Source organism: Pollicipes pollicipes, unplaced genomic scaffold (assembly GCF_011947565.3).
Source record: "Pollicipes pollicipes isolate AB1234 unplaced genomic scaffold, Ppol_2.1 Scaffold_4881;HRSCAF=5763_pilon_pilon_pilon, whole genome shotgun sequence".
Classification (NCBI taxonomy): Eukaryota; Metazoa; Arthropoda; class Thecostraca; order Pollicipedomorpha; family Pollicipedidae; genus Pollicipes; species Pollicipes pollicipes.
In genome coordinates, this window is record NW_023596576.1 from 48,162,386 (window position 1) to 48,189,992 (window position 27,607).

At 53.1% G+C, this 27,607-nt stretch overlaps 1 protein-coding gene across 1 annotated transcript; it reads left to right on the forward strand.

Annotated features, from left to right (window-relative positions):
- Positions 1-23,461, forward strand: LOC119101525 (sodium-coupled monocarboxylate transporter 1). The gene is made up of 12 exons (XM_037224874.1): positions 1-36; positions 8,603-8,818; positions 9,669-9,816; positions 10,564-10,738; positions 13,316-13,494; positions 13,881-13,997; positions 14,320-14,449; positions 19,814-20,021; positions 20,408-20,562; positions 20,856-21,052; positions 21,865-21,965; positions 22,349-23,461. Exons 2-12 carry the CDS (start codon positions 8,617-8,619, stop codon positions 22,510-22,512), a joined length of 1,776 nt encoding a protein of 591 aa, XP_037080769.1. The 5' UTR covers positions 1-36; positions 8,603-8,616; the 3' UTR covers positions 22,513-23,461.
- The last annotated feature ends 4,146 nt before the right edge of the window (positions 23,462-27,607 follow it).

Here is a 27,607-nt window from a genome sequence, read left to right on the forward strand (position 1 = left end):
AGCCGAGAGGAACTCCAGGAGGCTCGGCAGTGCCAGGTGAGGCAAGCTGACGAAGGGGAAGAACTGCAGGTCACTTGACATTGTCATGTGAGGAGGGGCAGGCGGAAGACAGAGCCCCCAGTGACCTGGCGCTGCCAAGTGAGAGGGGCAGACGGTGAAAGGGAAGGCGTTGTGCAGCGGCCGGCGCTCAGCTTCAGGTGGGCAATGGCGGTCGGGCTAGAAACCCCAGCCAGGCAGTTCTCAGCTAGCCACGCCACCACCGACGATGTGGCGTGAGACATGTTTAAAAGGATTTTGGTTTCCATCCAGGCCCTCAATTGTGAGGACATCATCTCACTCTTTGACTAGCAGCCCAGATTCTAGCCCGCTGTCTGCATTCTTGCCCGCGGTCCACAGAGGAGCCGCTTGTGGTTTACGTTGTAGCCGCCGCCGTCCACAGGGCTGCCGCCTGCGGTCCACATCCTCGACCAAGGTCCACCTTCTAGTTGCTCGCGGTCCACGTTCTCGCCCGCGGTCCACATTCTAGCAGCCCGCGATCCACATTCTCGCCGCCCACGTTCCACGGTTTGGCCGCTCGCGGTCCACAGTTTGGTCGCTCGCGGTCCGCAGACTGGCCGCCCGCGGTCCACAGTTTGGTCGCTCACGGTCCACAGTTTGGCCACTCGCGGTCTACAGTTTGGTCGTTCACGGTCCACAGCTTGGCCGCTCGCGGTCCACAGTTTGGCCGCCAACGGTCCGCAGCTTGGCCGCTCACGGTCCACAGTTTGGCCGCTTGCGGTCCACATCCCGTTTGCACAGTGCTACTGCCCGAGGGTCAAGGACAGGTTTTGCAGCTTATTATGCCGCGCACGCTTCTCCTTCCCTTCACAACTGCGCAAGATGAGTGGAGTCACGAGATCACTGACCTCTCGCTGGTGTTTTTCTCGTGCTACGCCGGTCTGTCGTTGTAGGAACCGAGGAGATGACTACACGTCTCCTGATATTTCTTGCTCGTTTGGATGTCAAGAGACCAGGCGTGATCATCAGACTGGGTTTTGACACGTGGGAATCAATTTTCGCAAGCCCCTTTGCTTGAACAACGCACGCAACATTGGAGAGGGGCATGTTCCCGCAGCCTCGCTCCCATGCCTGCGCCCATACTCGGTTACATTCGTTGCTACACCACCAGCCGAGCACGAAACTCACATCTCGGCCCCACATCAGCTCCCTCCCCGGCTGTGGGTAACGCCGGTGGCCGCGTCTGCAGAGGAGGGCCTCACTGACGACAGCTGAGGACCGGCGCGTGCGACCGGCGGTCGCGTCGTACGGCGCCGCCGTCGGCCTGACCCGGTTAGAACCGGTCCCATGGCCCGCCGCTGGACCGGACAGCTGTAACGTCAGGCCGCCGGCCTCCCGCCGTAAGCCAAGATGCTATCCGTTCAGCGCGCCGGGGCGCCACGGGAGATCGGGAATTTGTGTAATAGAGCTCTCGAAAGCCAAAAGATTGTGTCATCGAGGCGGCACCGATCGAAGGAACATCGGCCGACGGATGGGGACGACACCTATCCCCGGTGAACGGGTGACAGCGCGCTCAGAAGCCGTGGAACATATGCAGTCTGGCAAGTCTTAATGCTATCGACCACGGCCAGGTGTTTTTCCACTTTCCCTGGTCAAGGTGCCTCGCTGGCCATCACTTCTGTGGAGCAAATCGGATTAAAGTTAACATAAACAGGTCAGGGTCAGGCCAAAAGCGGTACCGGAGCATCAGCGCAGGGCCTTATCGAATATGGGTCGACGCATATCAGCGCAAGCAAGCGACGGCGAAGGCATCCCGCAGACAAGAACGGGGCTTGCACCCTTCCAAACTCACCGATTTCCACAAACAGTCGGGGCCCTCTGTTGTTTGCGCTCATGAAAAGTGGGGAGACATAAGCCCTGTTCACAACACACAACCCGTGTCAGCTACCTAGGTGACTTTCATGGGCGATTCCAGGTTCGCATTACTGGCAAGTGGAGTAATGCGATAAAATTCGTTTCACAAAATGTTTTTCCTTATCGTCAAACTAAAATGTTCAGATGTTCTTCCGTAGTAGTTGTCCAGCAAAATGTGTTGCCTAAAACTCCCCTCAATTCCACTCTCCCATCCAGCCTGGGCCTACTTCCGCCCCAGCGCGTCTGCGCTGGCCACCATCGTCCGATAGCGGCCAGATCGTAAGCTACCTAGGCGGGTCACGTTTTCGATCGATCTCTGAGGAAAATGAAAGGGTAGATCCAAGAATGCGATCGACTTCGGATGAAACGGAGAAAAGTTTGCGTGTATATTACGGTATCTTGTTACGAAAGCTGGCGAAAGCAGTGGCTATGAAACAAGAGGATCAATGTTTGTCTGCGTTGTGGGCATGATTTGGTTTGCAACGTGATTGCAAGTGATTGTGTGGTACGTAATTTAACATGCGCTCGGGTGGGGCTCAAATTGCCCCCCCCCCCCCTCAAGGGTTTTCGGGAATGGTTTTCGAATGGCGCAGCGCAGCCGCGCCAAATTTTGCATAACTGTAGGCAATTGAATAGCGGATCGTCTGGCATCATACATTTAGATGCACCTTGTAAGATCGCTGACCTATAGCAGGTCAGTCGGGCAATGGTTTCAGCGAGCGAAATTTCTGGTAAAAGGCAACACAACAATTAAATGAACAAAATGCATTGATCTAAGGTCAGGTATGAAGGCCAGACTGGGGGCAAATGCAGCATGTTTTGTTACCCTGGGACTTTCCGTATGGGGTAGTTTCTGCTGCTCATTTCGAGTTTATTTATAACAGAATAGGTCACCGACCTAAAATGACCCTGGTCAACATTTTGTTTTTAGGAAAATGCTGCCTACCTAGTCTTTGCCGCTTATCCAACTACAAAACTCAAAGTGGTCTTGTATGATTTTTGTCACCATGACCTTCAAAAGGTAAAATAAGGTCACTGACCTTAGATGAGCATGTGACTTTTTGTTTAGTGCAGTTATCCAGGTTCCAGGGGCCCTTTGGAAACCAAACTGCAATTTCACCTTGTTTGACCATACTTGACCTGAAGGTCATGACCTAGGAGCCTCAAACTTTGACCTAAGTGCGTTAACGTACAGGTCAATACACTCTGTGAATTTGGTGTCTCCAGCTCTCTTAGTTCCTGATATCACAGGGGGGTCAACTTGGCCCCCCGCACCCGAACGAAGGGTATACAAACGGCCACCCGGGCGCGTGTTGAAGATAATTTTGAACTAATCAGTGCATTACTTACCTCAATTAGTTGCCTGCTGTGCTGATATTGCTGTCAGACTGTCGATCACATAAACAGAGGATGGTGGTAGGCTTTTTATGTAGTATGCACCTTCATTGGTGCCCAAATAGCAGTTAGGTGGTGTTCAAAGGCGAAGCTTTTGTTGAAATTAGGACATTTCTGAAACATCAGCTTAACAGGGGACTTGCAGTTTTCTAGGATTTGCTACTGGGACCATGTATGGAGCGCCGGGGAACCCCCACAGTTTACCTGGCGCTTACTTACACCTTTTAAGCATCCACTTCGTACCTTAGACATACCGCACGGAAACAATTTTTGCAAGTGGGAATTCGAACTCCACACACACGTCCAGCATCACCGAACCTCCCCCTACACACCTCACATCCCCCTCGGAAGCAGCGTGCCCACCCACTCCGATCTCGACACCGCGACAACAGCTGGTTTAGAGATAAAATATTATTGGGTAATAGCCCGGGACGTAAGAACCCAGCAGTGAGCACAATCACGACAGCATTTGATGTGAAGAACGTAATATATTGGTGTATTAGTACAGTACTTGTTACATAAAATGAAGCTCTATCCGTCAAAATAAGCACAAAGTCATAACCATGGTTCACTCTACGCGAGCAAATCCGCGCCCTTAGCGTTGACAACAAATCATGGCCGCTGCCTAGCATTATTAGCATATTTCATAGTTGGCTGCAATATCACAATTGAAACCCCTCGAGATGAAAGTTGTGGAAAATAAATTACTTCAGTTTTTTGGTCGTGAGCTACATGTTGTTTCAACTTATCTGAAAGTTCCTTTACTGTAATCAATTAACTTCATCATGCGTAAAATCCAGTAAGAGCTAACAAATACACCAAACAAGTTACCAACCAAAGGCTAGGTAAGGTAGCTTAAATAAGCTGTGCGTTGTGAATGGGGCTACAGTCATCTCCCTCTGCTCTCCAACTGCGATTACGGGCGGATTACGGGCGGATCCGAGTGCGGGCCGACTTAGTTAGGGACAATCAAGAATCGATAAAGCATGGAACAAAGGGTTCCGAAGAGTGCATTAGGTGCCTATAGCCGTGCCTCGGCAGGACGAGATGGCCCCACCGCTCATCAACTGGCGACGGCATCTGGCCCCGCGGACGAACACCGGCGACAACATGCACGTGCGAGTCCGCAGGCTGTTGCCCCCCCCCCCCCCCCACACCCATACTTACCGGACTTCGGACGGCTTGATCCCTCCCCACCGGGCAGGCGCGCGCTACGGATACCTGTTTCCTCCCGTGTAGTTGGGAAGGGGGGGGGGGGGGCGGCACTAGCCGTGCGACCCTCCCAGCTCGGAACTGTCTGGGGCGTTCTCCCATTATTGAAGGGGGGGGGGGAGATGTGTCACGCGGTTTGGCGCTGGGCCAGCGTGAAGCGACGAACTGGCACGTCAATGTGTGAGTGATTTTTGTAAACACAGGTGGCGGACTGCGTTTTAAAGCTTTAGTACGAAAGTGAGGCTGTAGGTGACTTAGCCAGGCGGCGATAGGGCACTATCGCCCAGCGTGGGATCGCACTGGGTCCGAGGACGTTGACGCGCGCTTCGGCGGGGCGGCTCACTTGTCAGCCTGCTCCGAGGCTATCTCGATTTTGCCGTTGGAGGCGGCTACGCGGAGGCACAGCGACTCGTCCTGGCCTTCGCCGGTCCCGCATGGTGGCCTGGCGCGGCGTACGCGCCACGCCTACATGCTCCTGAGGGTGCTCTTTGGATATGGTGTTGGTCTGTTTTCAAGTTGGACGGTTTACGACTTCTGGTTCTTTTAATTTCTCCCAATAGCTCAGGGCGACCGGACCCTCGCGGAAACCCATCCAGCGCATACGTACAGGTTCCTTAAACGAGCACTAGTGCACTTCCTTTTCCGTGTTTTTTTTTCTTTTGTATTGTTTGACCCGGCTCTATTCACTGACTGGTCTGTGCATGGTGTTCATGCTCGGTTGGCAAGAGCCCCTCTCGTCCTGTGGGGATTTGCTACGGACACGGGAGGCTTGGTGCGGCGAGTACGACACGCCGTGGGGGGGGGGGGGGGGGGTGCCTTGCAAAGCTCACTCCGGCAGCTTCGCACTCCGCAGAAGCGCCTGAGGCGACGCCTAAGTGCTGGACGAGACGCTGCCTAAGGCGCGTGCGAGGCAGTGGAAAGCTGCGAGCGGTCGGCGTGGCCGAAGGAATGGTGTGCCGCCCTACCGTGGACGAGACGCAGGGAGCGTTGTCCGAATAGAGAGACGTCACTCTGGAAGTCAGGTGGGGCAGCGAATCATCGTCTAGCTTCAGACATATGGTGCCTGCCCAGTAGCTGCATCGGAGCCAAGGTGATAAACTAGCTTGGTATGTTTTAAATAGGGCACTCACGTGGTTTCACTAAGTGTTTAAAATGCGTTAAATGAATGTAACTTAGCTCAACGAGGACTTTCGCAAACGGGTCAATCATAATAACAACGCGCTGGAAAGGGTAAAGGGTACCACCCGTGTGCAAACCAAGAATGAATGGGATGACGTGGGCGCCAGCCGATGTGTATGCTTGGAGCGAGTGTGTTGGTGAGTGTGGTGGACGCATGAAGTCCGTGGGTATTGGTTAAGGCCGAGGGACTCCCAGGGTTGTTATCTGGCGGGCCCTTGCCAATGTAATTCACCAGTTGTGTGAGATCTTTGCCAAGCTTAGAGTATTATCAATGCATCTGGTTCCGTTTTTGCCCCGTCGAAATATTATCATCAGCTTAAAGGTGCAGGTGGGGTACCGTGGTTAAGGGCACACAGCCATGGACGGGGGGACAGCCGTTCGTGGTGTCTGACCGGACCTGACCTCGCTCTTGTGGAGAGGCATGGCAGCGGCAGCCAGCGGCGCACAAACATCCAGCCGCGGCCCGGCAGCGGCGCAGCGTACGCATCCCAGCACAGACCCCCCCCCCCCCCCCCCCGCCTACTTTCAAAGTAAGCCCGACTGAGCATCGACTATCGACTTCTCGGAGTCTAATCTATCTACATTTATTTACTCTGAGAACACTAGGTGACCTTCCAAGCCACACTAATGACGATAAACGGCCCATATCGAGAGTAAGACTTCACATTTGAAAATCAAAGTAATTACAACAGCACCACTCTGTTCCTTGCCTTCTTACGATGGCAGCAATTTCTAAGTTATTGGGTCTGGGTCAACCGAACGAACCCCACGTGGTGATACACCATCATAGCTGGGATGTTCACTGGAGTGCGTGACATGCCGTCCCACTACGGGCGGTACCCGTACTGAACACGGTGGAGTGATTGGGGAAAAACAATGCAGGAAAACCCGGAAAATTGATGCACAGTGATATCGCCTTAGCTACTCAATTGTACCAATCTTTAGTTTGGACCAATTTTTTACCTTTGAGGTCGAGCTTAGTCGTGGGTGTCACTATTTTGGGAGTTTGTTAGGGAAGGTTTAGCCATTTCCCCTGCTCAGGCCCCTCTCCTTCCAACTTAAAGCAACTATTAACACACAGGCACACGCACACGCATACGCACACACACACACACACACGCATACACACACATATATATTATGTATATATATATATATATATATATATATATATATATATCCAAAGCCGGCCGTCCCCAGCACAGTCAGAGGCAGGACCAGGCACCGTGCCAGGTGCCTCAGTTGTGATGCTGGTGGCTAGTGCTGCGCTGGGCCGGCAGAGCTGCCTCGGAGCCGGCACAGCTGCGATGGCACGGTGACATTGCTGCTGCCTGCAGTCCAGTGTCCTCCCCCCCCCCCTCGGCTGTCCCGCCGGTGGCGCTGTCTAAGCTACCATCGGACGGCGAGCATTGGGGAGCCGCCGGTTCCTCTAGTAGAGGCGTCCGCGCGGTATTTAAACGGAGTCGGACCGGCGTAAACGTACCGCCACCACGACGCAGGTACGATCCATTTTTTCTGGCGCTGAAATCCTGGTCCTCAATCGATGTTTCGGTCAAAAGTTGGGGAAGAGGATGTGTTGGCTTGTCATGCATGAACCCGACTCGAGCGTCGTACACAGGTCTGCAGAAAGCTGTAAACGCGCTGCGAATAAGACGCTGCGTCCGCCACGGTGCCCGAACAGAAAATGCACCGGCCACCTGTTGTCGGTCCATGTGCGGACTGCGTAATATCAACATAACCGATGACCATCAACTCTGAAGAATGTCCGTAGCCCGTCCTCTGCTCCCCCCCCCCCCCCCGTATTCTTCCGCCGCTGAGGAGAGTCTGCCATCATGGGCGCCTGTTTCTCAGGTCTTGGGAAAAGTGGCGTACTTGCAAAATAGTAAATTCGGCAAATGGTGGAATTCCCTCCCCAAGTCGGGGCTCGCACCACTATTGGGGGTGAATGGAAAACTACAACCCTGCTTGGGAAGCAGTCGCACTTGAAGGCAGGACGGTTGACATGATAACGATAAGGGCGGTGACGGCGAGCTAGTAATGCGCAGTTCTCCTGAAATGTTAAGATGTGAAAGGCTTCTCTGAATGATCTGAAAGACCTAAGACACCTGACAGACCTATGGCCTATGTGACTATGCTCCCAAAAGCGTTGGTAGAAATGTTTTTGGTATAAGGAGAATCCACATGGTTTACCATGAGCTACACTGAATAACTGAACCACAAAAGCCAGCTTTCACCTTAGAAAACACGCGCAATAGATTATTCATCGTTGAATATAACTCTACAGATATATATTCCTCGCCAAGCTTGTAATTCTCAACTTCCATTTCCATTCATTTATTGCAGGGTAGGAGAGCAACGCCACAGTGGCTGGAGAGGAATAGGCAACTAGGATAGATTTAGAAAACATGTCACGATTACAAACATATGCAGCATTGGCTCTTCCAGGCAATGAGAGCACTGAACGGACCTAAAACTGCCCTGAACCACACCCCAGCTACGCACATTCTTATAAAATTGAAGCGTGAGTTGTGTTTATATATTACTGTCTTTCACTAAACATTTACTGCAATTACATCGTAATGTTGTGTAATAGTTATAATCACCAAAAGCAAGACGGTTCAGTGATGGGTTCTCATCATATCTGATCACGCCGAACACTACGACATAATTTACTTAAGACTTCTGTGCGTGCGACACCTCATTACGCTGGAGCACAACATTCTGTTGGGCACCAACAGAAAGTGTGATAGATATGGTGATTTCAATTTCGTGCTACATCCAGCCATTCCGAAGCCAGTGACATGTATGGGGTTCCCAGTCACTCTGACAGCACTTCAGTCACGTGGAACCAAACCATATCTGTACCAATCTTTCTACGCGGAACAATGAACTTACGCCGTTTCAGACCCGGCGGACAGCATGACGACCCGCCAGACCTTCAGCATCGTCGACTACTGTGTGTTCGGAGGTGTTCTCCTTTTATCACTGCTCATCGGCGTCTACCATGCCATCCGCGGCAAACATACGAACGAAGAGCTGCTGCTCGGTGGCAGGAAGATGTCCATCGTGCCGGTGGCCGTCTCCATCATGGTCAGCTTTCTGTCAGCCATCCTCATTCTGGGTAAGGCAGGGCCGAGAACGAGACGCATAAATGTCGTGGTGCAGGTAAGTGGGCGTTAAGAAAGGACTCAGATGTATACTATATAGGATAACGTCATATAGGCATATGATACATAATAGAGAGAGCGAGAAAGTGGGAGAGAGAGAGATTTTCGTATGTATATGTGTACATATACCTGTATACGTATACCCAAAGAATATTACATATCACATACCGTAGATACAAATTTAATGTAAGATACGTCCTACTAATTATAAAATATGAAAAATATATAACATAATATAACACAACCTATACCACTTAAATGTCGCTTGCTTCCAGCGTGCTCCGTAAACCATACTTGCCAAAGACTCGCCCATATAGATTTCACGGCACTACAGGCAGCTGCATCAGGACTGGGTCTGGAACGACGGGATGATTTTCCCATCTATCATCCCGTTCGCTCAAAAAATTGTGCGAGCTCTCCGGCTATCGTTTCGGTACGCTTCGTGGAAACACTCTGCGAGCTCTCCAGCTGTCTGATAAACACGGCTCGCCACCGCTTCTCATGAGACCATCCCCGGCCGTAGGTAACATGGGCGCAGCACCGCCAAACAGCGTTCTGCCTCGCCGGTGCCATTGGACGCGGGTGGCGCCGTCAGCCGGCACGAGCCACCACTAGATTTTGGGGGCATTCGACGTGCGTTGTTACACAGGCTTTTCTTGGGGTGCCAATGACTGGGGTGTTCATAAAGTGCCCAGCGGACAGCAGGAAAAAGAACCCGCCCGTTCGATGCCATGCTGGCCTCTTGGCGTCCGCTCACGCGCAGGCACGATGTCGTACTAACCGAGCTGCGCCGCGCTTGGGCAGGCTCGCCGGCGGAGATGTACGTGAACGGCGTGCAGTACTGGATCAGCGTGCTGGCCTACGCCGCCCTCCTGCCGGCCGTGGCCATCCTCTTCGTGCCTATTTTCTACCGCTGCGGCATCACCACCGTCTACGAGTACCTTGAGTTCAGGTCAGTGGCGACCGCCGTGTCGGCCAGGTCAGCTCACCACTAGTTAGAGCGTTGGATATTTTACATATATGTGTCACGTTGATCAGCTTTGCTAGGCTCCGCTTAAGCGACCTTATGCCGCGTAGATGCCAATACCGGATTAAGGTGTATCGAGTTCATGGCAGTTGCAGTGGTAGATGATTACCTTTAGCTCAGGTCGGTGGCAATCCTGGCTGAAAGCTTATCTGAAAGGCAAGGTTTTGGCCTTGCTCCAGGCTGGACACTGAGTTTTCTGTTCCTATGCCAGGCTTGCTTTCGAAGATATCCAGCACCTGATTCCGAGTCTAACCCCAAGACTGAACGCAATGCTCTGTGCATTTTGTATCCGCAGATACGTATGTTGTTTCTTTCGTTTTCGTGCTCATCCGGCACGTGATGTAATTGCTGAAAGGCAAGACGTTATCTCGTCCATTTTATGCCAGCATATACCTACACAAGCTGCTCATCTTGGGATGTCTCAATCTGCTTTATGGGTTCTTTGATGCACCCGCACGTTTTGTATTTCCATAAAGTTCTGCATGAAGCAAGTCGCTGAGAGGTTGCCATGGTTGGACCGCATGAACCATCTCATCACGTCTAGCCTTGTCCATATTGAAAATAATCTGACCGCACAAATCATCTCGCAACCTCCAGCTATGTACAGGTACGCACCGGTAGCATGTACAATCTGACAATACAAACCATCTCGTAACCTCCAACTCTGTCCAGGTTTGAAAATAATCTCCTGCGAGCCCTGTGCGTGCTGATCTACCTCGTCCGGACGTCCCTCTACATGGCCATCGCACTCTACGCTCCCAGCCTCGCTCTCAGCTTCACCACCACTCTGTCCCTGGAGGCCAGCATCATCGGCACGGCAGTCGTCGGCACCCTCTACACCACGTTCGTGAGTTGCATGGCGGTTTGTTCTTGCACATCTCGACGCCGTGAGATGCTATTTTACTGCCACAACAAATCAAAATTGCTGGCGCATGGGAGTGGGCTAGGCTCGCCGCTAAATGTGATCAAAGAGAAGCCCATCGCTTCAAGATGGCTCTGACATGACAGGCGAAGGAGACAAATACCACCATCGCTAAGAGGACTCTGAGCGATGGTATATGCCTCGTTCGGAAAGACAGCGTAGCGGGACATGGCATGGTTCGCACCATGATTTCCAATGTGGAAACCGTTGTGGCTTGCTTGCTTGAGCTGTCATCTAAGGTTTCTTGTTTTGTATTAAAGGACAACTTAACGGCACCACCAAATACTGTACCAACATATTTAGCACAATATCTTCTGTCAAACACCCTGAGCACCGTGGAGTGTTACAACTGTCGCGAGGTTGGCCACACAGCTCGTGCATACCCCACAGAGAAAGGGAGGCCAAGACTAACTCAACAAGGCCATTCCAGGCTTCGTCGCCGATCACGACCCAGTGCTACAACTATCGCCAGGTATCTTACATGGCCCGCTCGCGCCATGTGGCCAGCGGGAGACCGTGGCCGCGGCAGAGGCGGACGCTCCGTCTTCAGAGAGAAGTGCTGCGGGTGCAGTTGGATGGGCCACAGGGCGCGCGACTGCACGGCCGGCGAGGACGTGCGCTGCCGCTGCGACCAGCCGGGCCACATCGCGCGCGACTGTCCCAACCCGCAGGTGGAGCGGCGCGGCCGCGAGGCCCTCTGCCACAACTGCAACGGCACCGGCCACCCGGCGCGCGACTGTCCCGACACCGACGCGACCTGCTACACCCGCGGCAAGAAGGGCCACATCAGCCGCGAATGCGAGATCGACGGTAGTATGTGCTACGTGTGCGGCAAGAGCGGGCACATCTCCTCGGACTGCACGAGGCCAGCGGCGAGGAGAAGAGGCGCATGTGCTACACGCGCGCGTCGACTGAGCGCGTCAGCCGCGACTGTCCGGAACACCCGGCCGCCGGCGAGCACTCGTGCCACAGGTGCAAGAGGGCCGGCCACATCGCTCGCAACTGTCCCATGCGTCACACGTGCGGCTACTTCGGCCACATGGCTCGGCTCCCGAGATGGGCAGAGGTGTCCGGACGCCGGGGCAGCCACCCTGCCAGAGGCGAGCGCTTCAGTGGACTGCCGTTGGTCAGCGACGTTCCGCGCGCGGTCCAGCGCCACCCGCCGACGCCGCCCATAAAATTAACCGAGGAGAAAGTGGGCGGAGAAAACGAAGGAGACAACGAAGCCACGCGCGCGCTCGCCTGCGGGAGGTGCACCCGTCCGGGAGATGTTTGGAGAGTACGGTGACGTCACCGGAGAGGACGTCACGGTGCGACCTCAGCCCGGTCGGAGTAGGGCGCCGGGGTCTGACGAGGGGAGGGGGATGGCAGGCCCCAGCAGCTGCGGCCGCCCTGGAGTTACTAGCGTTCGTTGGGAGCGCAGTTTGATGAGAAACAGTGCCCCGCTGTAGGACTTACGCTGGCCGTTGAGTTGGTAGCACACTACTTACGCTATTGTGCGTCAGCTCTGCGCCGTCCGGTAGCTGCTCGGCGGCGCGGGCTGCGCTGTTTGGGTTCTCCTATACACTATCAACTCACTGCAGGCTTTCGGTGGTCGACCTCTGAAAATCCCCGTGCTCGGACTCGGATATACGGTTTTGGAAGCCATAAAATGTGTTGCTACTTCAAAACAAAAAAGGTTTCACCATGAAGTAAATAGCAATACATAAATGCACATACAATGAAAACTAGCAATGTCTATTTTTGGTATTTCAGATGGGCCCCAGGCTTGTACATAACATGTACTTGGTGTTTTCAAAACAGCCCACATATCATGGCTGGAGGTTACTCCCCGGAAAGTGTGGAGGATTTCCAGGCCCCCGGGGTAATCGGCCATTGGGACCCAGCGCATCACAAAAGGGCCCATTTACCTCCCCCCCCCCCTCCCGCCAATTCAAGAACGCCTCGGTCTTGACCACTATATTTTGATGGGCACATTGGTCTCAATTCTTTGAAAAGGAACTGCGTGTTTGTGAAAAATTACCTCGCATGCCTGGTGGCAGTTAGGAACCTGCTACAGTTTTTGACAATCCGAAGGTGCACAACATTTTGGCTTTAACACAAGCATTGGTCACCGTTGGGATAATTATCTGATATATGTTTACACCAGTTCGCCACGACCGAATAGCCACTAGTCCCATTTGACTCTATTGCCTTTTTATACTGAAGTTCCATTCGTTTTGCGTTGCTTATGTTGGCACCGAAGGCGCGCGTTTTTGTTTTACGTTAGTGCCTGGCGCCGTTTTAATAATAATCTGATACCCCTTTCCAGATTTTCCAACTTGTACCCATCTTTCATCGACGTAACTACGCCCGAGCTGATATTGGGATGCCTTTCCGTTTTGGCGTCTTTTTTTTAAAGCCACAACGAATTGAGCACCTTTTGCACCTCCTTTGCAGCTCTTTTAAACTTAAGCTGTCCAAACTACCCAACTACCTCATGGCCTGGCATCTGGTTCTCAGGGAGGTCTGAAAGCCGTGGTCTGGGCTGACGTTCTGCAAGCTATCGTCATGGCCGCTGGAATGGTGGCCATCGTCGTCCAGGGCGCCATCAACGTGGGAGGCTTCACCAATATCTTTTACATCAACGCAGAACACCAGAGAATGACATTCTTTGACTTTACCCTCAACCCTTGGCAAAGGTAATGATTGTATGATGAAGAACACTATAAAGGTACGCCTCATGAGGCTCACGCACCAGTGTCGTTGCCATAGTACCCAGCTGGTTAAAATGATATCGGCATGTAACTTTTCACGCTTATCCGACGAGGGGAGGAAAGAGGTCTACAACCGGCAAAGCTATGAGAACTGTGTGACGGCCAACGCTTAGCCACCATGTATCAGTGTTGTGTCCCCCCCCCCCCCCCCCTCCGTCCAGGGTGAATCATAGGACAGTTTGTGCCTCTCCATCCATCTATACTAGAAAGCTTCAGATAACTGCAGGAATACGCAGTGGACGAGCACTCGAAATGGTTGGCGGTTGTCATCACCTTTGCGAGTACTGGGACATCCGCTGCACCACTTTCAGGCACAACTTCTGGAACCTGTTCTTCGGCACTCTGTTTCTTTGGACGACCGTGTTCGGCGTAAATCAGAGCTCCATCCAGCGCTACCTGAGTCTGCCTACCCTCAGGGCCGCCAAAGTGTGAGTCAATATCTGCCGGACTTGGACACCTGGTGCAACTGTCTGCGAAAGTTTTGCCATATAAGGTTTCCAGTCGGTACAACATGTTTAGTGCTTCACTGCACTGGATAGTTCGGTAAGACAGCGGAGTGGGACTGCGATGTTGCTGTTCTTAGAAAAAAGGCAGAAAACAGTAAAGTTGTTAACAATTACTTCTGAGTTTTAATAATGCCAACTCGTATCACTAACGGAATAAATAATGCAATGAACGAAAAGTCTTGCCCGGCGCTTGCACCTCAAGTCACTCAAATCTCTTTGCATGATGTTCAATCATCTGTTGCAGGGCGTGCCTTCTAAATGCACCGGCCACTATTTTGTACAAGACGCTGGGGTGCATGACCGGCCTGGCCATCTTCGCCACGTACGCCGATTGCGACCCGCTCAAAATGGGCCTCATTGAGAAGAAGGATCAGGTGCGTGCGGTACAGTGTCTCCAACAGCACCTTCTGATACATTTGAATGCGCAGCTCAGGATTGCATGTAACTCGCAGTCGGATCCACTCAGTTTGAATCGCAACCACCACACGCTATGAATTGCAGATTGTTGATCAGATCATGGATACTTTATCAGCAGGTCAAAGTGTTTAGATGAACTCAAGGGGATTGGACCGAACAAAAAAATCGGGTTTGCATTCATTAAGTAGAACACTGCACAGCTCACCCTCTCCTTCCCTGTCTCCCCTTCCCCCCCCCCCCCCCCCCCATTTATCAGGTTTTTGAACAAGGGTTTTCTCTTCAGTCTGTACTACTTCTGCAGCATTTTGGCATCACGACGGACCCAAGAGAAAGCCAGTGCCATCTGATAGTGCCAACACCATGGCACAGCGTATTGGTCCGTGGGGTTATGACTGAAGGCAAAACGCAGGCTTGGAATATCTTTACCTCTGGATTTGTAAGGTAAAACTGCCAGTTGAAATCCTAATTGTCTTCTCGTTCCGAAGAACGATGAAAGCACGAAATCGCTCTTTCGCTCTTTCTTCATGGCATGCGTCAAACCCACTTGACCTTCCACACTAGACTTGTGGCGTGAGTTGCAACTTCAGTCGAAACCTGGCAGGCGACGACGCTGATTTCAAAGGTGTCCCATTTTATTGCTCACTTTCGTTACTATTTTTCGTCACGCGCTTTCCCAAGTTTTAAGCGTTGCAAAAACGCCGCCTTATAGAAACACAATCACAGACGATTAAAGCGCATTTCAACATGCACCACGCATCAGCACACTTCATCGCAATGGCTCAGTCGTGAGGAAGACCATGCATAATCTGAATATTGATTTCAAGTATTATGGACATTCTGCATAGCACGCTAACGAAACGTTACAGCCAAAGCAAATGAAGGGTATTTTTCCAACCGATTTGACATTGTCTTTGCAGTTAACTGCAATTGTCGGGGGTTCCTGGGATGGGGTGCGTGCTCTATGCCGTTGCCAGGCCGCCACTGGATGTTTGTGCGCAGTCGCCTGCTGTTGTCACGCCTCCCCACAAGGGCAAATCTTTGCTGAGGATCCCATTGGTCAGCATACGAGCCAGATAATGTTTTTGCACGACTTGGCATGTTGTGACTCCGATACACCTGAGTCTAACCCACAATCATGTGAGCCACAGAGCTGGAATGAAGCGGGTGACCGGGGCATTGGCGGGATGATAGGTCTGGTCAGGTGCCATAAGCGGCTGCCTCCCCGTACAGGGCTGTACGTTCTTAACCACGGTATCTCACCTACGCCTTTTAGCTGATGGCAATATATAAATGGAGCAAAAACGAAATTAAATGCATTGATAATACGACCGAATCAGCGGGGCCCCACGCAACCGGCGACTCACATCGGTAAGTGCGCGCTGGATAGCAATCCTGGGAGCCCCCCTCGGCCGTAACTAATCCACACAGATTCTATGCATTCGACACCCCACCACACTCACTCCAAGAATCCATCATCAAGATGAATCAAGAATCCATCATCACCACCAAGAAGCCATCGACCTCCATGTTGATGGCTCCCCCATTCGGACTACGCTCCCCCCAAATCTCGTCCACGGTGGGCGGCCCACCACTCCTTCGGCCATGCCCAGCTCTCGTAGCTTTCCGCTGCCGCGCACCAGCCGTAGACAACGCCTCGTCCAGCACGGAGAAGCCGCCGCCGGTGCCTCGCCTCCCGCCTGCCAGAGTGAGCTATGCATGGCACCGCTCCACGGCACGTCCCTTAAAGGCCTGGAGGTAGACAGTGCGCCTGATGGGACGGCGGAGCAGCTGGGCGGACAGCGAGCGCCCGGCGTGACCTGCGTTCACGCCTTACGGTGCCCACGGCCGGCGCGCTCTGGAGACTCGGCCTGAACGGCCAGTGCGGCGACCCGGTGCCTTGTCGCCCTCTCTTTAAACGTCGATGGCAGGATCTCTATCTGTCCAGGACATCCCGCTATCTAGAGCTCATAAGGCCTGGCGTACACCACGTCGGGAGAATAAAAGGCGGTGTTCTGTTCTCTCCAAAGGCGTTGCACACCAACGGATAGACCCAATTACCGCCGTGCACAATCCGGCATCCCGGGGGGGGGGGGGGGTTCTAACTGGTCCTTAGTCATACTCTGAGATATGCCTTTTCATGCCGTCACGCCTAAGGTCAAGTGAGAGTGAAAAAGCGGGTCCACCGTCTCCCAGCCAAAAAGGAGCGAAACCGCGCATCCGGGTCACGCTGGACTCCCTCCTCCGGCCACACTGTAATATGCTGTCCTCTATCGGCGGCTCGCGGGTGTCCGCGTCGCCCTTGGCCATTGTTGAGTGCTGTCCCCTGCCGCGTTTGCCGATGCCTGCCAACTGATGGCGTCTGCGTCTCCCTCTGGAGCGGTACCCCGGCTGGCGCCTCGCGAGAGACCCTCCCTGGTCTCGCGGAGTCGCGGACGGTCTCTCCAGACGTAGCGGCTCGGTGCATCTCGCCGCAATGCCTCGGCATTCACGGCAGGCGATGCTCCTCCGACCGCTGGCTACAGGCCCGGAGACCCCGTGTGCTTCGGGAAGCTCCACGCCGTACTCCCCCTGCACCAGGCCTCCAGTGTCCGTAGCGGATCCCTCCGGAGCGAGAGAGGCCCTTGCCAACCGACATCGTGCGCAGATCGGTCAGTAAATCGATCTGGGCCAAGCAATACTAAGAAAAGTAGGGAAAGGGGAGAAGACGTGCTCGTTGAAGGAATCCGTGCGCATTCGCTGGGCCGAGCTAGACTGCACCGAATTAAGGAACGAAATTAGCAACGATCAAATAATACACAGATCACACGCACACGGATATCATGCAAATTCTGTTGATCGGGACGGACGAATGAACAAGCAAAGGAAGGGGACAGCACGCGCAGGATGAAATACCTGCGTGCGCGCTGCACGGAGCTTGGCAAGAGATCAGCGTCTCTCACAAAAACAAAGGAAGAGAGGAAGGGAACGACGGCCTAAGCGGAAAAGGAGCCGAACGTGTAAGTACGCCCACTATACCACCAGTTATACGACCAAGGCGAAGCAATCAGCAACGAATGGGGAAGAAGACAGCGTGGCGTCCGGGAGATCGCGCGTGCGCCTGGACGGGGCTCGGTGATGGTGGGCCGAACCCTAGCTGTCGGGAAAACTATGAACAAGAAAGGTGAACCGTCACTAGCCAAACAGATTACCGCGTACCGCCACAAGCCAAGGATGCCTTCACTGATGCGTCCGACGTGGCCTTGACGCGGGACCGGCGACGGCAGGAGACCTTCATGGATGCGCCGACGTGGCCTGTACGCCGCGGCAGGCCGAGACGCGGGACCGGCGACGGCAGGAGACCTTCATGGATGCGCCGGCGTGGCCTGTACGCCGCGGCAGGCCGAGACGCGGGACCGGCGACGGCAGGAGGCCTTCATGGATGCGCCGACGTGGCCTGTACGCCGCGGCAGGCCGAGACGCGGGACCGGCGACGACAGGAGGCCTTCACGGATGCGCCGACGTGGCCTGTACGCCGCGGCAGGCCGAGACGCGGGACCGGCGACGACAGGAGGCCTTCATGGATGCGCCGACGTGGCCTGTACGCCGCGGCAGGCCGAGAGACGCGGGACCGGCGACGGCAGGAGACCTTCACGGATGCGCCGACGTGGCCTGTACGCCGCGGCAGGCCGCGACGCGGGACCGGCGACGACAGGAGACCTTCATGGATGCGCCGACGTGGCCTGTACGCCGCGGCAGGCCGAGACGCGGACCGGCGACGAAGGCAGGAGACCTCTCACGGATGCGCCGACGTGGGTACGCGCGGCAGGCCGAGGACGCGGGCCCGGCGACGGCCATGACGAGCCGCTGCGGCTCCCGTGGCCGCCTCCAGCGGCGAAAACAAGATAGCCTCGGCCAGGCTGACAAGCGAGCCGGCACGCCGAGGCAGCGCGGTCATCGCTTCGGGATGCATGTCCACTCACGCCGGGCACGAGAGTTGTTCCGTCGTCTGGCCAAATCACCTTTACCATCGCTTGTACGTTAAACCGTTAAAATACAAAACATCACCTGTACTTACAACAAAAAATATCTCGCACATATTCAAATACCAGTTTATCGCTTCACGCGGACGCAACACCGAGCCTAGTGGCACTCAACCCTCCCCTCTCCCCTTTCGCAACTATACGGCAGGGAACAGGCGGCCGTGGACCGCGCCCGCCCGTTGGGAATGGGTTCAGGGACTAGTTTGCAGCGGACGGTCCTGCAAGGCTCGGTTGGGCTGGGAACAACAGGCCGCGCGCTGACATCGTGCGCGTCGTCGTCGGTGTTCCGTCCTCCGCAGGTCCTGATGTCGCTGCCAGGTGATGGGAGTCGCGGTCGTCTCGTCCTCGTGGTACGGCTGTGGGTGCCTGACAGACTCCTTGGCACTGACTGCCCTGCAGCGCCTATTGCACCATACTTTACTAACCGACTTTTGCTAACTGGGTCGGCCCGCACTCGTCTTCTTGCATGGTCTCATAGTTTTGACGCGACGCCTCCTCCGTCCAACGTGTTGCCTGGCCGGTCACGCTTCTTCCACGGCTCTGCCACCAACGTACCCCTGGGCCAGATCTCTGGCATGGCGTCGCCAGCGACGGTGCAAGGCCCGCCCGCTGCCTTCGTGCCTTGCTTCGGGTGAGCCCTGTATGTTCCCTTCTAGTCCAATTCTCACGTGGCATGGCGATTCTGATGCCAGCTGGGGTGGGGCGCCGGCGCGGCGGGGTTTTTGGGGCGTGGCGGCAAACATGTTCAGAAAATGTCAAACATCCCTGCGCGCACGTTGTTCCCTCAGTCATCTGGGTTTCGCGCCCATTGGTCTTGACGTGGTGGTTCATTTTGGAAGACGGGGCTATCATGTCCGTTCTGGGGGGAAACGGCGTCTTACGCCGCCTGGCAGGGCGACGTCCGCGGTTTTCCTCGAGGAATCGACCAACAGCTGGCGCCGCTCTGTTGTTGCGGGCCGATCGGCTGGAGCATCGGGCCGAGCCGCCTCCATCTCTTGGCCTAATGGCTCTGTTCGGCAGGGGGGGGGGGTCCAGACCATGGGGGCTTGCCCGCTGTCCCACGCTCCGCCAGGAAGCCCCACCGATCTTGGACGGGTGGCGCGCAAAATGAAAAGCATGACAATGTATGCCTGAGCAAAACAACACGTGTGTACGTTTGTTTTTTAGGAGAAAGTATGCAATGGCGCAGGACAATTCGCACTTCAGTTCTCTTGATAAAGTCTGATACCAACCACTGCTGACAATAGAACCCCACGCTTCTCGCAGTAAGGTTCAACTGCCACATGATTCTTTATGTTCCAGCTGGTGCCCTACTTCGTGCTGGACCAGATGTCCTACATCACGGGCCTGCCGGGCCTCTTTGTGGCCTGTATCATGTCTGGAGCGCTCAGCACCATTTCCTCCGGCCTCAACTCGCTAGCAGCCATCACCTGGCAAGACTTCCTCGTCAAAATCAGCTTCTTCAAAGACATGTCGGAAGTCAGGCGGTCGTGGACAACACGCCTCCTCAGTAAGAGCCTATTTACTGCCTGCGAAGCATCGCGCGGATATGTCAAATCAAGGGACGTTGTTTCACACGTCCGTGGGCAGTTCAGCCAAACAACAGCACCTTTGTGGTACTACTTAATCGTCATCAGGATCATGATGGCGGTGATCATTACTTCGCAAGCACTGCCCCGCATGATCATTCGTGACCAATTTATCTGATGCCAACTTGCGCTGTCACAAATACGGTCACAATAGCCTCTACACAACGACAAACTTTTGGAAGACGTTTGAAAGAACGGGAATGAAACTGCGTCCGCAATGCCGAACTGCAAGACAAAGCCAGCACAAAACCGGCCATCTTTGCCTTATTGCTGCTTTGAGCGCATAGTACAATGTTTTCTGCTGCAGGTTTCCTTTACGGCTGTCTGGCTGTTGGCCTGGCCTTCATGGTCAGCCAACTAGGAGGAGTGCTCCAGGCGTCACTGGCCATTAATGGAGCCCTCAGCGGTCCAGTTCTGGGCGTCTTCTGTCTGGGCATATTCGTGCCGTTTTCCAATGGCAAGGTAGGCAACCATGTCCCTGACCTAATGTCTTAACGTGTGTTCTGCTAGTACTGTACGTTCCCTTATGGAACGTCTTAGGATCGCATGCGTCTTTTTTTTAATTCACTGATGGCAACCAGACCCAGGACCCGGGAACAACCGCATCTGCACTTATGAGTTCCACCAACCCCTAGCTAAACTCTGCCCCTTTGATGGCAAACGAGCCATTCACATGCACAGCATGCGACGACCTGGACGGTCGAGCGCACGACTGACTGGGGCTCGGCTGACCTAGCACCGTGTCGTTCCGGCAGGGCGCGGTGGTCGGTATGCTGACCGCTGGCGCCATCAGCACGTGGGCGGTGTTCGGTGCCTACGGCTCGGGAAAGCGACCCGAGCCGCTGCCCACCTCCATCGCCGGCTGCACCGGCAACATGACGTCGCTTGTCTCGTCCACCACGCCGCTACCAATCGACACCAGTCCAGTGCCAGCAGTGGAGGAGGATGAAAGGTATGGTGCTGACACAGATTCCCGGCGGCTTGAGAGTATGGGTTGATTGCTGTTTGGGTGAACACATATCCATGCCGTTAGTTCTTTTGTCATCGGAGTGCACGGTAAATCCATTGACGCTGGCAAATGTATGAATGCGCCAAGTGAACGCCCAGAGCGTTACCGCACAGCCGTTATCTGGTCGTTTGTACGACGTGCTCTAAAATATTGCTCCAGCTGGTCCAGCACGCCAGCAGTGTGTTTGTGTGTGTGTGTGTGTGTGTGTGTGTGTGTTGTGTGTGTGTGTGTGTGTGTGTGTGTGTGTGTGTGTGTGTGTGTGGTGTGTGTGTGTGTTGTGTGTGTGTGTGTGTGTGTGTGTTGTGTGTGTGTGTGTGTGTGTGTGTGTGTGTGTGTGTGTGTGTGCGTGTGTGTGAATCTATGTGTTTTGTAATTTGATCTGATGTGTGGATGCATAATCTGTTAACTGATGGCTCCCAACCATTATATATCGTAGAGCATGCCTCGAATTTTACTACATTCGAATGTTTTCTGTCCGACCGTGTTGCATTGCTTTGCGAATGGAGAACGCATGCCCTTGAAAAGTTAGCTAGTTTTTCAAGTAATACAAATGATAATATATATATATATATATATAACTAATATATAAATATGATTTATATCTTATTTGTATGTAAGTGTATATATATATGCGTGTATTTTCTATATATATATATATATATATATATATATATATATATATATATATACGAGGAAGATACAACGGCGCCAAAGCGTAAAAGACGCGCATCTTTCAGACCATCGTTTTATTTCAGCTTTCTCCACCAATACGTTTACGGCATCTCGTACCAGTTGTACAACATGATCGGCTGCCTCATGTGCGTCATCATCGGATCCATCGTAAGCCTGCTAACAGGTCTGTATGGTAGACTGCGATACACCTGAAGTTGTTTGTCCAATTTGTTTGCGATCGGCTTTTGACAGAGCTGGCTCCATTTTTTAAGTTTCTGAGGATCAAAGTTCAAACCACATTGCAACGCATCATTCAGACCACAACGCAGGCATAGGAAGCTTGCGAAGAGCCAGCGGTCTATAGAGGTCTACTGCTAAAACGAGTGGAACAACAATAGCATTTGCTCTGGACCAGACGGTTTGAATGCCCGGTTAAACACACAGAAACGACAAAGAACCTGTCCATGGCATCAAAGCTTGCACTTCTCTGATAACTCGACTTGCACATCTTCACCGTTTTTAGCACAAATGTCTGACTTCTGTATCTAACTCACCATCAATCCTCAGGATGCAATCGACGGGAGGTGAGCGAATCGCTGGTGAACCCCCTCGCTTACAAGCTCTTCAACTGGATCAACCGCTTCACACGTGACGATTCCTCCGACCCGCGATATGCCGCCGACAACCCCATCTTCACCATGCCCACGTACAAGCAAACTGAGGCGAACTGACATCATTTCGACGTTGAATCGCATGTGATGTTGCTCACCAACTGAACAAAAGCACGCTGGCCACCCGTGACAATCTGGCAGATGACTAGCCTGACAGATGGCAGCACCATCTCCCACGTGAGCGCCAGCATCGAGCAGGTTTACGCGAATCGCGGGCCACGTGCATCCAGCGTGTGCGCTCCTCGCGATCTACGGATCCACAACGACGCGCAAGCTCCGCCGGAGCCAAACCGCCGCGTGTCACGTGTGGGCACCTGCGGACGATGTGCTCTGCCATGCAGTATATGCCTTATGCATAGGTCTTGACCAGTATAAGACCAGTAGAAGACCAGTATAAGCCATGCCTTATGCCACCTGCCATAAGGCTGGCTTGACAGGAAGGATGGTGCCTTCGGGAGTGGCGGCTGGTACTCGTGGTGGTCGGCTGTGTGTGTGTGTGATTGCTTGGAATTCAACGATGCTCGCGAAAAAAAACTGGCGTCCGTGGTTGAAACGGGAGGGCGTTCGAGCATGGTTACGAGCATTGACGAAGCGACTGGCGATTGAGTGATTCTGAAACGAAAAAAGATGTGTTTCATCAAAGAGTACAGATACAAACGTCTGTGATCAAGTGTTAAGAACCACCGCAGCTTTCTTCACCAACACATCTAGAAATATGCGGAGGGAAAGTAGCAATCTGTGGCTGCCAACGTGGAGTGTGATATAGCAGGGCTCCGTGAATTCTCGATTTGGACAACTTGGAATGATAAACACTTATTATAACCACTTGCAATCATTCTTGCCAAAATAACTGAACACCGATGTTATACTATTGTCCTGTCTTTCCTTGAGTACATATTGAACCATCTCGCTGCTAAAATCATTCAAGAGCTTTACTGACCACTGTTCAACCAACCCCTGAAAAGGGATCAGGTCCAGAGCTGATTCCCCGTGCGACATGTAAGTTGAAATATAAGTACAGGTTCAACACAAATGCACGCATCCTTCTCTGTCAGCACTGATCAGTGAGAAGAATACTTGATGCTGTCCTGGCCGGTACCTGGTGCTGGTCAATTGTCCAATGTTACAGAAACCAGACAACTGCTGGAAGCTATTGAAACTAGCCTGAGCAAAGCGCGGAGGAAGCCGCGTATTTCGTGAGGTGAGCCATTGGTACGTGTATCGCTATCAGCTTACATGGATGATAATATTCGTGCTCTAGATGTTTTGATCGTTCAGCAACGGAACTGGCAATGATCGGGCAGTCCCGCCGTGCCTGCGGCTGCGCCGGGAGAGCGCCGGACATGTGGCCACTGCGAGGTAGACTAGCGGTTAAGGAGTGGACAATGGCCGCGACCAAAAAGCAAACTCAAAGGTTGAGTGGTGCGGGAATTGTGAAAACTGCATTGCGTAGTTAAAAGCAACCCGTTGTTTCCCTTTAGGAACACAGGTGGTTTCTTCGCACGCACAAGTACATTGTTTTTGCAAGTGGGGTGAAAAGCCCCGGTGACTGGCAGTTCATTCGCCCCACAAGCAAGTTTGTTTTGCGGGTCGCACGAAATTTTGCATGAAATTGTGCTACTTAGGGTCGTTTTGGAACCGTAAAAGCTTATCGATAGTTATAAGTAAGCTTTTCCCCATTATATCTGATACTTATCTCAATATCTTCGAGTGTGGTTGGTGTTTATCTCAATGTCTTCAGATGTGGAGCATTCCCTTTAAGAAATCCGCAGGGATTTCAGCGGGTATAACTGGCGATAATACATGCTACTGCACAAGCAGATAATCATGGCATATGGTAAATTCAAGAGTAAACAACCACAGCCAAATAACTGGACCATCTACAGTTAGGCACAATCATTTAAAGAAAGTCTTCCACATTTATATAGGGGTTTTGAACTGAGTTAGTGATCTTGAAGACCTTTCGGTGCTTTTCAAAATCCTGTCCTTCTTGAGACCCAAGCCCCTCTAGTTTCTGAGCTGCACGCCCGCGAAAATAGGGAGAGTATTTCGGGGAGAGTTTTTCAAAGTTACCTTGGCATTCATGACGTCATAACGTCCTGCAAATCCTGCCATTCCATAAGCCATGCGACGATCAAGGTCAAGAAAATGCAATCGTCGAGCCAGACGCTCTAATCTGGCGTTCATGAGCGCGATTTCCAGATCTAACGCTGCCTATTGGCTCTCAATCACCGTTGTGCACGGCACGATGACGTAGTCAAACAGTGACGCATTGAGGAGCATATTTATTACACCGAGACTTGTGCTGCATAGAGCAGCCATGTAGCCAACAAGCATACCAATAGCTATAATTTGCTTGTTTCATCATATCTGATGCTTGCGTCAATATCTTTAAATGTTGATATTCCTTTTAACTAGACATTCTGGGAAGATGAAATCTGAATACAACAGCGAGTCTTTCAAAAATTATGGTACATTGGTGCCAGATTCTGTCATGGGTGAAGTCCCTATCTAATTAGGGCACTTCAGGTCCCCCGCCCCCCTCCCCCCCATATCAAACAACTTAAGCGTGCTCCCTGTTCAGCTGACCTGACCATAATTTTCAAAACTATATTCCTGGATATTGCGTGCCATTTATCAACTAAATCATATATCACAGGGAACACAGGTCACATGGAAACACAACTATTTGCAGGCACATCTGATGGATGCAACTACGCCACACGAGTTCAAACAGCAAATGGCACCATTCTCTCAACAAATTCGCCGTAATTCGAGAAGTGCGCAGCAATCAATGGAAGCGAAACTGAACCTATGGGCGACACTGCATAACTGGGTGCCATGGAAGGAATTATCGTGTCAGTGTTCATGAAATTCTTGCAAATGTGAAAAAAGCTCTCTGGATACGCCACATTTTTGAGGTGGACATGAATAAAAAAGCGTGGGAAAACGTATTTCAGGATTTTAAAAACGTTTTCAACAAACATCATATCGCGCTCATGTTTTGTTCTACACACTGAAGGATAAGTCAGCTAAAATAGCTCTGACGCGAAGGACATACTTAAGAAATACCATGAGCCGGACTCGACTTGAGCCCGATATTGCCATCTGTAAATCCTCTGCTTGTGATCAACTGTCAGCAGGATGCATCCACTGCATCATCACGAAAGAGAACAAGGCACTAGTCTCAGCTGGGACGAAACCCACCTCCACCTTCAAGCCGGTTTTAGAGCCCGGTAGGACAATGCAATGCGCGGCTATGACGCCGTGAGACATGAACCTTACACTGCTGTGCGTATAGCATCTCATGCGTCCCTCCTCTCAGTTGTGGCCGTCATGGATCATATCCAAAACAGCGGCGCCTAACCGCAGTTGAAGCTTCACGGAAACCCATTGCGTACAAACTTGGGTCTCTGGGCCTGGACGCAATCACGGGAAACGGGAATTGGATTTTCCGAAATTATATTGTCATTGATATGTCGTGCCTGCATGACGCTCGGCAATAGTCGATAGCTTCCCCCCCCCCCCCCCTTTACCCGGACATAGCGTATTTGCTGTCTGGCGTCACGTGGCTGCAACTGCAAACGACTGGCCGTGGACAGACAGAGCCCATAGCGCTGTGTTTGAATATTTACACTATTGAGTCCAACTCCACTAGAAAGCCTGACGATCCATTCTGACAACCGGCCAGGACCTCGCTTCGCCACCGTGTCGTGACCAGCAGGTAAACACATCAAGCAATCGTTCGTCTCCGACGAATTTAACCAACATTGTCCCAGACCCCCCGTGTGCAAGAGGCCCTCAATGCTGTTTACACTGATGTTCGGTCGGGCGCCATTGAGTCTGCGAGCTCCTGTCTTCACAGGCAGCGGGCAGCTGGCCCGTGCCAACAGCCCAACATCGCAGTAAAAGCCAACACCAGGCAGCGATGCGAAATGGTTTGTAACGATCCGCGGCGCTGGTCGCTCCGAGTATGCCCCGCTGGCTCCAGTACTGCCCGAGCCTCCGACGACTGCCGGGGCAGCGGACCCCCAACCGAGGCGCGCGGAAGCCCAGGCCGAGACGGGCCACGACGGGGCGGCGAAGCCTCTGGTGAATACACCACGGAAAAGCCGACAGGTCGTCTGCATCGGCGGCGGCAGCCTCGACAGCAGCGTCGCACCAGTCATGCCCGGGCCGCTGTACAGGCCGCTGGCCGTCCTCTCGGTGATCCTGGGCGCGCTGCCCGTCTCCAACGTGATCAGCGGGCGCGCCCCCCCCGACACCGCTTCCTCAGCGGCCCCAGTCTGATGGCGCTGGCGCAGGCGCTTGGGTACGTCGTGTTCTCCTCGGGCGCGCTGTACGGCGTTTTCGGCGCGCCACGCAGCGAAGAGGGAAGTCTTCTGTTAGTCGCTCTCACGCAGGTGTCCGTGCTGGTGCCCCTTAATGTAATCGGCATCGTCAACTTTCTGAGGGGCGACGGCGTCGCAAGAATGCTGGCTGCATGCGAGAGCTTCGGGGGCGTCTACAAGAGGAGGCTCAGTGGTGCTGTCTTTGCAGCATTCACTTTTGTGATGGAAATTATTGCAATGCTCCAGGGTTTCCAGAAGTTTGACAGCATGGTCGCTGCCATCCTCGCCTTTGCCATATTCTTCTCCATTTTCCGAGCCCTTCTGTTCTGGCACATGCTGGCATTCATGCTCTTTATCTCGGATGTCATTGAGCCCCTCTCAGAGGACGCCAAGCAACTGGCGGCCCCGCGACCTCTAGTGGATGCTACTAAATGCAGCGGGAGCGAAGACAAGCTATTTTTGGTTGACGGCTCTAGCAATATCCGCTCGGCACCTCCCAGCGACCCGCCTACCAAAGGTCCCGCCAATACCCCGGATGTATCTTCTGTCAAACATCGCATTAGTCTCCTTCGTCAGAAACATGCCGCTGTTGTTTGTCTGGTAGACATTTTCAACAGCACCTATGGCATGCAGGTTCTTGCCCTTCACGCGTTTCTGTTCGGGTACGCTATGCGAGGTATACATTTGTTCGTTCAAGATCCGTCGTCGGGTGTCAACATTTATTTCGTGGCGGTCAATCTGTTAGGGGCTTTGGCCAGAATGACCGCTCTCTGCCTGGCGGGTCAGAAGGTCGCAGTTTCCGCCCAGCGGCCTCTGACCCAGCT

Excerpts from the sequence above, each read along its gene's own strand:
- LOC119101525 (XM_037224874.1), top strand. The coding sequence starts at position 8,617 with ATGACGACCCGCCAGACCTTCAGCATCGTCGACTACTGTGTGTTCGGA. Across the intron at positions 10,739-13,315 it reads GCACCCTCTACACCACGTTC|GGAGGTCTGAAAGCCGTGGT; the intron begins GTGAGTTGCATG and ends TCTGGTTCTCAG. Across the intron at positions 20,563-20,855 it reads TGCCGTTTTCCAATGGCAAG|GGCGCGGTGGTCGGTATGCT; the intron begins GTAGGCAACCAT and ends TCGTTCCGGCAG.